Source organism: Aythya marila, assembly GCF_965140915.1.
Source record: "Aythya marila genome assembly, contig: HAP1_HAP1_SCAFFOLD_262, whole genome shotgun sequence".
Classification (NCBI taxonomy): Eukaryota; Metazoa; Chordata; class Aves; order Anseriformes; family Anatidae; genus Aythya; species Aythya marila.
In genome coordinates, this window is record NW_028137456.1 from 72,840 (window position 1) to 88,627 (window position 15,788).

Sequence of the window (15,788 nt, forward strand, 5' to 3'; positions counted from 1 at the left end):
GTAGTTGAGGATCGTAGTATCCAGAAATATGCAATTACTATTGGGAAAAGATTGCAAGAGCTAAGAGAAATTGGAAGAATGGCTCAGACACCACCTTTAGGGTTTGCTATTCATCAAATACAGCCAGGGGACAAGGTCTTAATAAAAACTTGGAGGGAAGAATCATTACACGCCCGGTGGAAGGGACCATACCTTGTTTTACTTACCACTGAAACAGCTGTGAGAACAGCAGAAAGGGGTTGGACCCATGCATCTAGAGTAAAAGGACCAATAAATACCCAAACTTGGAGGGTTGAGTCTGCTCCTGGGGAACTGAAATTAAAGCTAAAAAAGAACTAATGTTCTGGCAATAAGGCTCTGCATAAATTAAGAATGCCAGAAGAAGGGGACAAGCCTGAAGGGAAGAAAGGGAGAAGGCAAGACCGGGGCAGGACCCTCCACTGCGGTGTGTATAGTCTACCAAGGGAGGCAACCCCTACGGGCATTGACTGCTGAGTGGGAGGGCCTCGACCGGACTTCGCCCACACTAAAGCCAGGTTGTCCCAGGAAAAAGAAACAAACAAGCAAACAAAAATATATGTATATAATAAATACGATTATTATTATTTTTTTTTAACCTATTGTAATTAGTTTTCCAGGAGCTGGATCACCCTCAAAGGCTGAACAGTAACCCAAGCTCAAATAGATCCTTGAAGTGGGCCCAACCCCTTGATTGGAGGCATTTCTCACACCCCCACGATAACCCCTGGATGACGCAGAAGGATGTTATACTTCCTGGTACTATTTTTACAGGGGCAATTAAGCCATGGGAATAACTTGTTCATTCTGGGGGAAGAAGTGGCCAAGGCTTTTAACCTTAGCAATTGCTGGGTTTGTGGGGGACCACAGGGAACTGAAAGTTGGCCCTGGGTAGCTGGCCCGGTTGAACCTAAGTCGTGGGTTAGTAATTTGAGTGAAGTTCATAATGATACACAATTCTGGAAAGAGGAAGAAGGCCCATGGCAATTGCACTTGTCAGAGCAGGGTATATACTGTTTAAACAGAACAGGAACAGTAAAGGTGGGAAAAAGCTTTTGTAAATGGACTCTTATCTCCTGGATATGATTGTACTGATCCTGAATGTGGACCTATAAACTGTACATCAAGTAAAGGAAAATGGAATGCTACACATGTCCAGCTGAAAAATGGGACTTGGCTGAAATGCTCATATAAGAAATTTTTTGGACCTGGATGTGAAGCCATGGCAAGAGCACAATCAAAGGGACAATTTGACGTTCAAATCCCGAGTTGTCAGCGTGATAACACCACTAGGGAGCAGCATGTGGTAAGAGTCTACTGCTGGAGGTGGCAAGATGAGAATGGGACACAAGTGTTCTTTAAACATTTCTGGTCAGCTCGTGATATGACAAGTCGTGAAGGAGAACTTAGTTGTAATTGTGAGTGGGAATCTAGTGCGGGAGCTTGGAGGTGTATATATACGAGTACTAATGGGGCAAACATTGTAACAGGACCACTTGGTAACGAAAACCCTTTGTATTTTCACGTCCCAAGGAATAAAAGAGAATGGGACGGTCCTTTTCCAAATGGGACGTGGGCTCTAAAGGGACATTATTGGGTGTGTGGCAAACAGGCCTACAAAAGGCTACCAAAGGACTGGTCAGGAATATGCTACGTGGGGTACATAAGACCCTTGTTCTTTTTATTGTCACAAATACAAGGAAATCATTTAGGAATAAAATTATATGATGATCTGAATAGAGAAAAACAATCTATTGATGCTTCCTTAGCCGGAGGTAGTGCTCAACAACAGAGAGAAAATGAATGGCCCCCTGAAAGAATCATACAGTATTATGGACCAGCTACCTGGATCCCAAATGAGATAATATCTGGAGCCCGAGAACCTATTTATAATTTGAATCGAATAATTAGGTTGCAAGCTGTCCTCGAAATAATAACCAATCAAACAGCGACGGCTTTGGATCTTTTAGCTGATCAGTCCACCCAGATGAGGAATGCTATCTTTCCACATAGAATGGTTTTAGACTATTTACTAGCAGAAGAGGGGGGTGTGCGTGGGAAACTAAATGATTCTAATTGTTGCTTACAAATTGACGATAATGGGAAAGTGGTTAAACAGATAACAAAAGAAATTAGAAATGAGCCCACGTCCCAGCACAAACTTGGAAGGGTATGGATTGGGATTTATTTTCATGGCTGCCTGGTGGACCATGGGTTAAAAGGATGTTATTTTTATTTTTATTTTTATGTGGTGTAATGATGTTATTATTCATACCTTGTATGATACCTTGCTTTACATTATTGATACGCCGGATAATAAATAGTACATTTGTAATGACTTCATTAAAAAAGGAAGGGGATATGTCAGTTATGATGCTTAAGAACTGGACCCTCCAAGAACGGACTGATGAAATCCAGTTATTAATGGCAAAAGTTGAAAAAGAGACACGAATTGAGGATATTAAAAAGAAGATAAGGGATTGTGAGGAATGTTTTAACAATTCTTGTCAATAGAGAGCTTGAAGGAAAATGTATTTGTAAGTTTTTTCCTTGAAGTCTCTGATATCTGGGGGTTTCAGAACAACTGCTAACTATTATGACTTTTGCATGGGACACTATGCAAGCCCCTGATATCTGGCCAGGAGATGAAGGAGAAGGGAAAAGCTGAAGGACGGCTAAAAGACAAAGCTTGCAGGGAACGCTGTGCAAGCTTTTGACATGCACCCAAGAAGTACAAAGAAGAAGGACAAGAAAAAAAGCCTGAGAGGAAGACTATGAGCCTTCAGCATGGGAGACCCCCAGAGACCCCCAGAAGGACCACCAGAGACTGATACGCATGCTCCAGTAGGGGGGTTCAGATTCTGGAACTAATTATAATAACCCTGCTTTTTTTAGAAGTAGTAATGAATATGTATTAGTCTAGGAGCAAAAATAAATCATCATCTTGATGTGACGGGTGTGCGTCTAGGTGGAGCGGAGACTCCCAGCACACCCAGCGCTGTTTGCTTACCTCTATTCCTTTAATAAATTGTAAATGTTGATTATTATCCTATTTTGGGATTTAGCCATTTATAACACCAGTTATAGACAGGTTGCTCCAAAAGGGGATGCTGGAACCATGTATGTCCCCACATAATGCCCCCATTTTGCCAGTAAAAAAGGCTGATGGATCATACAGGTTGGTTCAGGATCTTAGGGCTGTGAATCAGCGAACCATAACCAAATTTCCAGTGGCAGCTAACCCATACACTTTATTAAACCACCTAACACCTCTGCATAAATGGTATAGTGTAATAGATTTGAAGGATGCTTTCTGGGCCTGCCCATTAAGTGAAGGGTCTTGGAATTACTTCGCCTTTGAATGGGAAGACCCCGAAACAGGAAGGCGGCAACAGCTTAGATGGACTGTACTTCCTCAGGGATTTACTGAATCCCCAAATTTATTTGGCCAAACCTTAGAAAAATTATTACAACTTTTTGAGGTAAAGGGGGAAGTGAAATTGTTGCAATATGTGGATGACCTATTAATAGCTGGGGAGACTGAAAAAGAGACACGGAGAACCACTATCGAATTACTTAATTTCTTAGGGAAAAAGGGTTGAAGGTCTCAAAATCTAAATTACAATTCGTGGAAAAAGAAGTAAGGTACTTAGGACATGGGCTTAGCCAAGGAAAGAAAAAATCGGATGCTGACAGGGTATCTGGGATTTTAGCCCTATCATCACCCAAAATGAAGAAGGAAGTGAGGCAACTGCTCGGGCTCTTGGGATATTGTAGACCCTGGATTGAAGGGTTTAGTGAAAAGGCAAAGTTTTTATATGAAAAATTGACTGGAGAAAAAATTAAGTGGAACGAGGAAGATGAGGAAAAGTTGAGGTTGATCAAGAAAATGTTAATAGAAGCTCCAGTGCTGAGCCTCACAGATTTACAAAGACCCTTTTATTTATTTGTAAATGTTTCTAACCAAACTGCATATGTTAGTTGCAATTACAGCTAAGTCAAGAATGGGCAGGAATCAAGAAACCTGTGGGATATTGTTCCAAACTATTAGACCCTGTGAGGAGGGGGTGGCCAGTGTGCTTCCAGGCAATTGTGGCTACTGCCTTACTGATTGAGGAAGCTAGAAAAGTCACTTGTAGGGCACCTCTGAAGATATATACTCCACATAATGTTAGGGGAGTACTCCAGCAGAAGGCTGAAAAATGGTTAACTGATAGTAGGATGCTGAAGGATGAGGCCATCCTGATCGACTCCCCTGATTTAGAATGAAAAATAACTACTGCACAGAGCCCTGCACAATTTCGGTATGGGGAACCCCTAACAGAACTACAACATAACTGCGTGGAACTGATTGAATTGCAAACCAAAATCCGACCCGATCTCGAGGAGACAGAATTAGAAACAGGGGAAAAATTATTTATTGATGGATCATCCAAAGTAGTAGATGGAAAAAGAAGATCAGGGTATGCCATCGTAAATGGGGATATGGTCCTAATAGAGTCAGGACCACTCAGCACTGCCTGGTCCGCTCAAGCACGTGAACTTTATGCATTATTACGAGCCCTAGAACTATTGAAAGGAAAAAGTGGCACTATTTATACAGACTCTAAATATGCTTATGGAATAGTCCACCCATTTGGGAAAATTTGGGAAGAAAGGGGACTCATAGGCACACAGGGAAAAGGGCTGATTCACCAAACTTTGGTTACTCAAATATTGCAGGCACTGAGAGGACCTAGGGAGATTGCTGTGGTACATGTCAGAGGACATCAAAAGGGAACTGCCTTCCACATAAGAGGGAATAACCTAGTGGATAGAGAAGCTAGGGAAGCAGCTCTTAGGAAGCATGATGTAGTCCTAACCCTACAAGAAACGGATAACGGAAAAGGGACACAAGAGAAAAAGTATACAGAAGCAGAAATAAAAATTATAAAGACCATAGGAGCAGAACTGAAAGAAGGAAAATGGATTCTGCCTGATGGAAGAGAAATACTGCCAAAGGAACAAACTAGGTGTCTACTTTTACAGCTACACCCACAAACCCACTGGGGAACAAAAGCATTGAGTGATCAATTTCTAAAATTTTATGGGTCTGTAGGAATATATGAGATAGCCAAACAAACCGTCCAAGGATGCTTAACATGTCAAAAGGTGAATAAGAAGGTGATTAGGCAAGCACCTGCTGGAGGAAGACGAATTGCATATCGACCATTTGAGAGAATACAGGTGGACTTTACTGAACTATGAAAGAGACGGCTAGAAGAACGGTGGAAAAGGGGTGGACACATGCATCACGACTAAAGGGACCCATAACAGGAACCTGGAAGGTTGAGTCTACTTCTGGAGATCCGAAAGTTAAGCTTAAAAGAACTTGAAGCATATCAGGGCATAGCTACCCTTTGGATGCTAATTGTATGTATATTAAATCTTGTACTGATTAGAATATTAGCAATCATTGGAAACTCATATAAAGGCCCTAATAGAAGGATTGGGGGACCCCAAAATCCCATAGGGGGAGTGCCACCTCCAGTAGAGATACCCACAACATCTTGAATTACCTGAAAAATTTAAAATAATAGGTGGGAAAATTTACCTAGATGATTGGTTATCTGCTTTGAATCGAGCCCCCACTAACTCGTGGAAAAGTTGAATGCAAATAGAAGAACCATTGCGTGTGTAAGTCTGGACCATTTCCTAAGAAGCATCAGGGAGAGGGCAAGACTGGAGAAGGGACCAGTACTGCGGCTCAAGAAGGTTTACCAAGGGCTGCAACCCCTTAGGGTAATAACCACCGGGTAACATGGCCTTTACCGGACCTCTCCTAATTACATGCTATTGGTCTCAGAATTGTAGTGAATGTATTGTTAACACCCGGAGGGGAAGAATTCAGGAACAAACACTACTATGCCTGTTAAACCTATGCTATGGAAACCAGAGTATGCTCGATGTAATGAAAGCAATAAGATAACCAGTTACGAGCCGAAAGAGGTCCCCTATCAATGGCGGATAGAGGTAAGAGCTAATAATGAAGGAGGGTTAATTGGGAAAAGTACAATTATTATACACCCTGTGGAATCATGAAACTGAAACACGAGCTAACTATGGGATTCCAACCATTGCTAAAAACTTGTTTATAAATCTTACAGAGAATATTGTGAAAGCATTCTTTTATGGTTCAATTGGCCTTGGCCAAAATCAAAGCCAAGACACGAATTAATGACATTCAAAAGAAGAGGAGGGATTGTTATATATGGAGTGGTAATTTGTGTCAGAAAAATGGCTGATATTAATAAAGAAGGGGGAGATTTGGGAACGTGACAATGGGGGTCGGAAAGCCTCCTGGTTGGTGATAACATCAGACTCTTAACGGTGAGGTCATCAGGAATGTAAAGTGGTTAGAGGAAATAAAGAAGGGGGATTGAGGCAACGCCCTGCTGTCTGGGGTTGCTTGTTTTCCCCTCTGTTAAGGCACAAGGCACGGAAGTTGCTGGGGGGGTTGCTGGTTAGAACTGTTAACATTTATTGTTTTATGTTATATGATAATAATATTATTAGTGTGGTTTCAAGGGTTAATGAAACGTGGGAAAAGCAATCCCGTTTTGTTGCTTTTGGGAACCTTGTAGTGGGCAGAGCATGTGCAGAAGAAGAGGGAGACAGTCGAAGCCGCTCCTGCAGTCTGGAACAAAAGGTTGCTAATGGTGATGGGGAAACCGTGAGCCTTTCACCCACAAGGACCACCACAAAGAGAATTCTAATATGAAGCGGGGATAGGATATCCATATGTATAGGCGTACTTGGGTTTCTTGTAAATATGTAACAGCAATGTCCTCTATATATTTGGAAAGTTTGACAGTTGGGTGCGCGTGGTGGTAGAGCATAGACTCCCCACGCACCCAGCGCTTTTTACTTGCCTTTTATAAATATTCTTTTATGTTACTAAATTCAGAGGGAGTTGAGACTTCATTTATAACATGATGAGGTTGCATCGTCGGTTGTGAAGGTAAAAGGCAGTCGGTTTTGACTGTAAAAGGCAGTCGGTTTTGACGGTAAGAAGACGTTGGGATTGACGGTAAGAAATTGTAAGAAGCTGTTGGGTTTTTGATGGTAGGAAGTCGTAAGACGTTGTTGGGTTTGACGGTAAGAATTTGTTGCGTTTCAATGGTAAAAAGGTTGTCGGATTTGATGGTAGGTTTAGTCTGAGTATTGAAGGCTTCCAGCAGTAAGCTCTGCATCTGAAAGACAAAGGGAAGAAATGTCATTCCCTGCTGTGATAGTCTACATGGAACCGTCTGGCTCACTGGTTTTCTTTCCAAAGAGAGAAGTCACAACCCTGTACACGGATTGATCTGCTCTCTGACTACAGGGCTGAACTGACTGGAGAAGGCGGCTTCCATTAAACGGACTACATTTGAATTCTATGCTAAAATTGGTGAGCTGTACAGAATATTAGGACAAAGCTACCTGCTTTGATAGCAAATGGTTGCCCTTAGGTAAGTTACAGTCATATGAAGGTTTGACTGGACGGCATCCTTGGTTTACTAGTGATCAAAGCTGACCAAATCCTAGCCACAGAACAGAAGCGTTCACTAACTTGCTAGAGAGAGCACTTAGGAATGCAGGAATTTAACTGCTTTAATGCTGCTCTTTCTCTCACGTATCTGCAATTTCCTTAAATCACAAATTGTCACTAGCTATCCTTGTTCATTTATTCAAAGGAACATGATTCTGGTTGAAAAGGCACTCTAACAAGTCCTCCGTTGTTCCTAGTCTGTCCCTAGCTTCTTTGAGAGGTTCAATACAGTAGAAAATTAAAAATAATAAACTAGCAAATAATTAACGTGTGGAAGTGGTCTTTTTTCAGATTAGATTCCACCATTCAGAAAATCCTGCTTAAGAGACATTTTTTCTTTGCTTTGAAAGACTGACCTTCCCCAAAAGGAAACTAATTAGTATCTTTAGGCTTGACGAAATACTTGAATTCCTCAATTTAACAGAATTGCTTTGCACAGCCCTCCTATCCTGCTTACCTTGCAAGCAGTGTATCCAAGTGGGGTGGGTACTGCTGTATTTATCAACGAACATCTCTTTCACGTATATAGCCCAGGGATCCCCATGCCCCGCACTTGTGTAATGCATGCAAGACGTTGACTTTCTTCCTCTACTTTGGACTGGTTTAGAGAGAACGAGTTCGCCATCTGCTGGCCAGAGAATTCACTGAAGCCCGAAGAGCAGTAGAGCAGAGGCATTTTCTTCTGTGCTCTTCCTGATTTTTCAGCTAGAAGAGATACTTCCAGTCTAGTACAATCAGGATTCTTTTGACATTAGTATCGTAAAAAGTCCATTTTTGCAACACTGGAATTTGAAAGACCTCCGTTCAGTCCCTAATTTTGTTCTTGATAATGGGACAGATTGCATGAATGTTGGCAAGAATGTGTGAACAACCAGCCTCCCCTCCATGTCGTATTTTAAGATGACAACTTCTGGTGCTCCCTGTCTCAGAAAAGAAAAATGCTTGGAAACAATTGCACTCGCTCTTAAGCTTGAAGAAACTTGTCAGTGCCAGAATCTACTGACTCTGGCAATTTACTTCATCATCCAAACTGGGCAAAAGATATGAAAACCTCTTCGGAGATTTTACTTCTCCAAACATTACGTAAAAGGCATTCAGCTGTACAGCAAGAAGCTGAAATAGCTGAAGGTAGTATGTTATTCACGTGAATTATTCAGGCAGGTTTTTTTTAGGAAGGCTGTGATTCATTAGAACATTACTAGCCTCTAAGCCTCATGGCATCACCTTCCATCTTGACTGCTAAACCTCCTTGCTCCCTACTATCTTCTTTGCCAAGATACAGCTGTCCACATTTACTTTTCCTACTTGGCTGGACTGAATTTAAGAAAGGAGCTTGCAACTCTTCCTCTTGTTTGCCACTTCATCATCAAACCAAATGAAAACCATTTGCCTTTAACCTCTTTATTTCAGGCCTTCTTTCCTAGTGGTCATTCAAAACTGGGAAAAAAATAGTCTACCAAGTTGGGGTTTTTTTTGATTTGATAATAAATCTGCAGACTGTTAAGTCATCAAGCACTTCAAGACTGTTTGAAATAATCTCGAGATTAATATAAAAGGAATTCCTCACACACGCTGCGGCCGCTTACCTTTAGTATAGTCGTTGGATGCGATGGAGCAGTATTTCTTGCTTTCGCCTGCACTGGAAGTCTTCCCTTCCTTGTAAGGTTGTTTACTGCTCTCACTTCTGCATTACTCACATGAAGAGCCATCTGGAGGATGGCATTCTTCCTTCTTCTCCCGCGTTATCTTCTGGAAACGAGGATCTAAGTGTTCCAAGGAGCCTTTTGCTTTCCTGGTGTTTCTCCTTTTTCTTCTTTTTCTTCTCCTTTTTCTTCTTTTTCTTACGCTTGCGATTGGCATTGTCAAAGTGGAGCGCACAGAAACACAAATCATGAAGTCTGAAAGAAACATGCAAGTTAAAAAGGGAAAAAAAGATGTGGCACTTGTTGCCTATATGAAACTTGATTTATTTTACCACAGGTGATGATTTGCAGCATGTCAGCTATTTTGTGGTGCTTTGTGCACACGCAACTTACTTTAGATGCAGCAAACTTAAGCCGTCAGATTGAAGGACCATAGGTCCTGGTTTGTACACAGATCATTAACAACGGCTAGCTCTGGAATATGTGCAAGCAGAAAAAATCTTTTAACCTAATCTGGAATGGTGTACGGATGTGATTCGAACTATGTGGTCCAAAGCTAGTGCTCTGACACAATTCAGCAAGAGCTTTCCTGTCTTCACTGATCAACGTAACAACATGATCCCCAGCCAGCTGATGCTATCTAAATAACTTAGAAACTACCAGAAAAAAAAAAAAAAAAAAAAAAAAAGGAAGACATGAGAAGCACCCAGAAAAGAATTAGGATAAAAAATGCGGAGTATGCTGGAATCCTTGCTTACTTGGAATCCTTCTCTCCATCTTTATCCTTAGACTTCTGTTTCTTCCAGAACTTGTGATATTTTTGCATTTTTTTCACCACCTAAAAGCTCCTTTTCTATCTTTCTGTCTTTCCTTTCTATTTCACTTTCACTACCTTCTGCACGGGTATATTTTCTTTTTCTGTTTCCTTCTGTTTCATTTTTCTGGCGACAGTTCTCCAAATGAGCTGACACAGGTGGAAGCGCATGTCTTTCACGAGAATGTCTTCTGGAATGTTGCTGAGGTACCGAGCAACGATGCAAGTCTGCTCGGGGTGTGCTAAAGCGACGTACATCTTCCTCTCTCAAGAGGGAACCGTGAGGCCATCCGCTTTTGTAATGATAATGCTTATGTGACCTGCTGTAGTAAGTTGCAGTCAATCTGTCAAAGGCTGCATCGCCGTGAGAGAACTTTCTCTCTCTACTGTCTCCTGTCGCATGAGGTGAATAGTAATCCTTGTAATAGCCACATCTTTCCCATCTCCGTGCTTCGTCTCGATAGTATCTTTCTCTGCTCCAACTTCTTTCCCCTTTGGATCGGTAGTACCTATTGCTACCTTGTTCTGATCTTCCTCCGCTGCCAGATCTGTACTTTGAATATTTGACTGCTCTTCTGCCATTCTCAGGGCTGTTTCTTTCACGAGGGAAAGATCTGTACCTGCTTCCCTCCCAGTACTCCTGCTTGTGACTCTTTTGCTCAACAAATTCCACGCTCTGAGAACACCTCCTCTTGCTGGAAGGACCTGCTTTTTGACTCTCCTTCTCTTCACTAGGAGCATGTTCCCTCTTGCTTCGGTAATGCTCTTTCTCAGTGGTTTTAGTCTTGTCCTTTGTATCTTGGCGTCTATCTGCAATAGCTAAGGAGGAAAGGTTTTTAGAACTACATTCAGTGTCAGACTTGAGAGAGGAAGTTTGCCGCAATTTCTCACCAGGCTCACAAGACTCTTTGCCGTACAAAACATTTTCTTTTGAAATGAGGTCACATTCTTTTGATCTTCTTGCTTTCTCCTGGTCTCCACCGTCATCACATTGGTACTGGGCGAGGTATTCATCGTTCCCTGGATATTTTGGAGGGTCCGCGATACTGCACAAAATAAAATCACATTTCTGACTTCTGCTGAAGGACGTGAATATTAAGAGTAAAACCTTCCAAAGGCAAACAAACAAACAAAAACCTCCGGACTACAGGAACGCTCGCAAAGATATGCCATTTAGAAACCTCTCCTGTGATTAGGACACCTTCTTCAGCTCCCAGAGAAAGTGCTTTTTCCCCTCTTGCTTCTGAAGCCATTGCACTAAAAAAGCAAACGCATCTGTCTCCTTCCACCTGCTGCTCTGAGAAAAAAGGCATAGGGGCGAGCGGGGAACAGCCAATGTTTCTCCAGACAGTGGAGAAAAAAGGAAAAACATTCTATAAAGGAACACAAGTTCTCCTTGAGGCACCAACCTGCATCAGAGTGATATGCTCAGTGCTGATCATTAGTTCTGTTCGTGACACTGGACACACAGTATGGAATTGTACTAATTTAAATCCTTCCATTAAATACTATTAGTAGACAGATAAAACTGTAACGAACTTCCATAAAGTCTTGTCTTAATCAGACTGTGCTCATTTTACCTCATTTCCTCTGACAAGCTGTTCAGCTGGCTGGCTGTGAAGGACTCCGTGATGACTTCTCGATTGACTGAAGGCATAGCTCCAGGCATCTGCAATTAAAACGCACAAGTCAGCAGACAAAAAAATACTATTTGTAGTAGTACTGAGGACTAGTCTTGTCAGAATGTCTCCATTAAATGGTAAGCAAGACCGCTGTGAGTTGTATGCATTATCTACACTTCAAAGATAACCCCAACTCACCCCCCAAAATCTACTTTATGAAACTTAGGAATTTTTATCTCAGCTGAGCTTAAGTTGACAAGTTCTAATGTAAGCTCAGGTCTGCAAATTCTAAGGGGATAATACCACAAAGTCTTACGATCACATGTGTGCTGTGTTTTCTCAGTATTTCACCTGAATTAGGAACACAATAAACACTCCCGAATACATCGTAGGTGAGAAACTCTCGATGGAGCAAATCTATGTTTCAAGCGACCCATTTGTTTTAGAAAAGAACATCTCAGAAGGTTTAACAGGTTCAACTCGGCAAGTGGAATCATCAAGTTTCAGTCCGTTTTCTTTAGATTCATTAACTAACCTAATAGCACCATTTAGTGAATCTGTTTTTGGCAGCTCATGCTGGGATCTTCCTTTGTCAGCATTCTGACAGGAAGAATTGGAATGCTGCAATGTACGGACTACCTTTCCAACCAAAATTCCATTAGAGGACATTGCATTGCAATTCCTTTGAAATAAGCCCTTTGACTCCTCCTCAGATTTTCCTGAAGATTCTGCACCATAAGGGACTGTGTTATCAGAGCTGAGTTTAGGATTTTCATTCACTGTTGGCTCCACAAAAATTTCATCAGAAACTTTTTTGTTTGTTTGCATTTGCTTCATTTGCATTACCGAATTTGTAATTGTGGATGAAGGAACAGCCTGGTAGAGATCTTCATCCTCCACAGCACTGCTAAGACAGTCAGGCTGTGACACAGTCTGACGAGCAGGCAATTTATTGTGAATACTGATGGTGATCTTCTGTTTTCTTGACGTATCAGTCATTGAAGGCCTGGTAATTGCCTGGTTTTGAACACAGGCCATTGGTGGTGCTGAAGATGGCCTTTTTAGGGTGACACCAGTGGTCTTTGCGTCCTCTTTTATGGATCCATTTCCATTTAAACGGCTTGAATTCTGTATTTAAAAAGAAGAAATTGCAAGATGGATTAACGCAAACACTGCATGTAACATTTTGAAACACAAAACTCTCCTACTGAGTGTTTCTACAAATGGTCTTAACACCTAAAAAGAAAAACACACTGCCCTTTAAGGATAAATGCAAGTCCAATAAGCGTATTCAATTCCTGCTTTTGGTTTACTGCAGATTGGTATCAAATTAACATCATCTTTGAAAACCAGCCAAGCAACTTAACATTACCTGCTGCTGTTCCCAAATATATTTATTTTCCCCTTTAAACATACCCTGAAAAGCCTGAAGTAATTGTTCTGGTGCTCAGGAATAAGACATTTAGTTTTCCCTGTCTTAGCTAAAGTGACGAGGATAGGAAAAACAAGTCCTCTTTTAAATGATTTGAGGATTAGTGCACTCTGCTTAAATAGTCAAAGAGCGTAGCTCTCTGTGCTTTAGAAAGCTGTCTTGGAGGTATAAAGTAATGGAGTCGCATGGCTGCACAATTTAGCAGTAACCACTGTTTGAATGACTCTGGCTGTAGCATGAGGGCTGTGAAGAAAGCTGCAGCGTGGGAAGGAAAACAAAACTAAGATGCCGAAAACCAAACAAAAAACCCCACACCAAACCCCAAACCCACTAGCAGTTTGGTGCCGTTATCTGCCCTCCCGCTTCCCTGAATTACCTTAATCATATGAGGAAGAAGTCGTGGTCCCATAAATCCAGCCTGCTTACTATTAGCCCCCTGCTGACCAGGAGGGAATGAACAGGGATAAGATGGTGCTGGCAAGTAAAACGCACGTTCTCCAAGTGTCAAATCATAGCGCCTTCAGAAAAGAGCAGTGATCGTAGTTTAGTTTTTCTTTCAGCCTACTCTTGGATTAAATCCCATCCTATCATTTTAGAGGAACAGCTCATACGATATGGAAGCCTTCTCTACAGAAGGCTTCGCCAAGACTACAAACTGAAAAGTAGAGAACAGTCTTCCTACTAAGACTACCACTTGCAGAGCAATAATTCATTCTTACACCACAGATGACCTTCATTTCTCTCCTTCTCTAAATTAGCCAGCTACAGATAACACATAGATAGCAATTTACACAAGTGCTGCAGTTTAAGGCCAAGCAACAAAAGATAATAAACGACACAGAGAATTTCAGGTTAGACAGAACTGAATTAGACAAATAATAATCTTCTCCCGGGATAGCAAGAAAAACACTTGCAAAACAGAAAAATATCAATAACAGGAAAGTAAATCTCTTCTGAACACATTTTAAGATTTGTTATTACCTGATATAAAAAAGTATGTAAGCTTGCTGACCAAGAACTCTTTTAATGTCAGTACGCACTACTTTAGCATCATTCATCTGATACCAAAGTCCATTACCAGCCTGCAAATAAAGACAACGATTTCTTTAGGTGAATTGCACGTTTTCCAAATGAAATCATGGATAGGAACAAAATACACACATGTCAAATAAAAATATAATGAAATCTTTTTCCCTAGAAACAGTAGCAGCTAGTCATGCTTTAATTGGTTTGCCAGCACAACCTTTACCCTGTTAGAAATGCTGTTGACTTCTACCTTTACATAGCATATATAGTGTCCTGAGTGACAGCTGACACCGTGATGTACCAGCACCGCGTATAAGGCATAGAGCAGTGGTTCTCCCATTGACTGCGACATGTAGGATCTCAGGTCCAAATACTCCGGATATTTCACCTCCTAAAGAGACATCAAGAAGATAGAAAAATTATCCCAGAGTACTTCGTGCACTAGCCGGAGAAAAACACTTCCAAAAAACACAGACTAGAATTTATTTCTAGAATATATTTCTAGAATATATTTCTTGATTCACTACAAATAAGTCTTCCCATAAACAACGGTTAAGACTAGAAGTTGCAGAGAACTGTTTCCTGACGAATCAGCCTTCTCAGAGGAAAGCATATGCTTCTTGTCAAGCGGGAACTTTATTGATATTAAGAGAAAGAATAAGCCATAGTCGTTAGTCTACAATTATTGTCTGAAAATATTAACAACTTTCAGCTTTGGGGGATGTCCCATTACGCAATGATATAGTTGCATTACAGTGGTAAATATACCTTGTTGATCTTTCCACCTGTGAAATCTGCAAATCTTTTCAGTGATATTGTGAGAACCTTGGAAGAACGGTGTATGGTAAATCTCTTGGACGCAGGAACCATCTTTTTACACCTTAAAAACAAGCAGAGATAAGTGTTTGAAGGCATCTTCTTTTTTCGCCCCCAAAACAAACTCCTTTTAATGTCTCACGCATGCCTATGCTATTTGAATGATATTTACTTGCATAATAGGTTGGTCTTTTTTCTTTTCATAAACCCATGCACTGCATGTCAGGTTTGTTAATACACAGAAGAAGGTAAATTTTCCCAACAACTCAGAGCACAGCGGGAACAGGAATCTCTCACAAAAGGGTATGACCAGGTTGGATGGCAAGGTACCATTTCTTGGTCTACAAAAGTGGCTATTTGAACTCCAATCCTGGAAACATTCTTTCAGCTTTCAAGGGAAATACAAATACTGAAAGTGGAACGAGAAAGCCTTGGTCCCCAGGACTAGAAATTGCAAATAATCTCCAACATAGGTCGACTATCAACATCAAAAATACAACAGAAGCACATGGTCATTCTACAGGAGGGAGACATTTAACAGTAGGAAGTCTTCATGTACTGAGCTTGTCTGGAAAGACACTGAACCCATCTGCCATCCTTTGAAACAAAATAGTTCAGTTTGACACATTGCCCGCTCCAAGGTAGGACCTACGGTGTAAGCAGTGAAAATTAGCCACTAGCCCAGAGAACAATGGAAACTGGGCAGTTTACATCAAGAAAAGTACTGTCGAGAGCTAATAAATAGAAAGAACAAAAGTAGCTCTTTTTGAATTCTGATGGCAAAATACAAGCCAGAGAATTGCAAACCCATAGGGAATGCCTATGAACAAGACTTCCCCCCTCCAAA

General features: G+C 41.2%; 1 protein-coding gene across 1 annotated transcript in view; it reads right to left on the bottom strand.

Annotated features, from left to right (window-relative positions):
- LOC309890804 (ubiquitin carboxyl-terminal hydrolase 42-like) overlaps positions 1–15,788 on the bottom strand; it is a gene marked incomplete at both ends in the record, with an annotated part of 50,054 nt that overhangs the window by 14,886 nt on the left and 19,380 nt on the right. The window contains 2 exons of the mRNA XM_082785207.1: positions 14,349–14,516; positions 14,894–15,005. Of these exons, the coding sequence (XP_082641333.1) occupies positions 14,349–14,516; positions 14,894–15,005 (280 nt within the window). The remainder of the gene's footprint in view (positions 1–14,348; positions 14,517–14,893; positions 15,006–15,788) is intronic.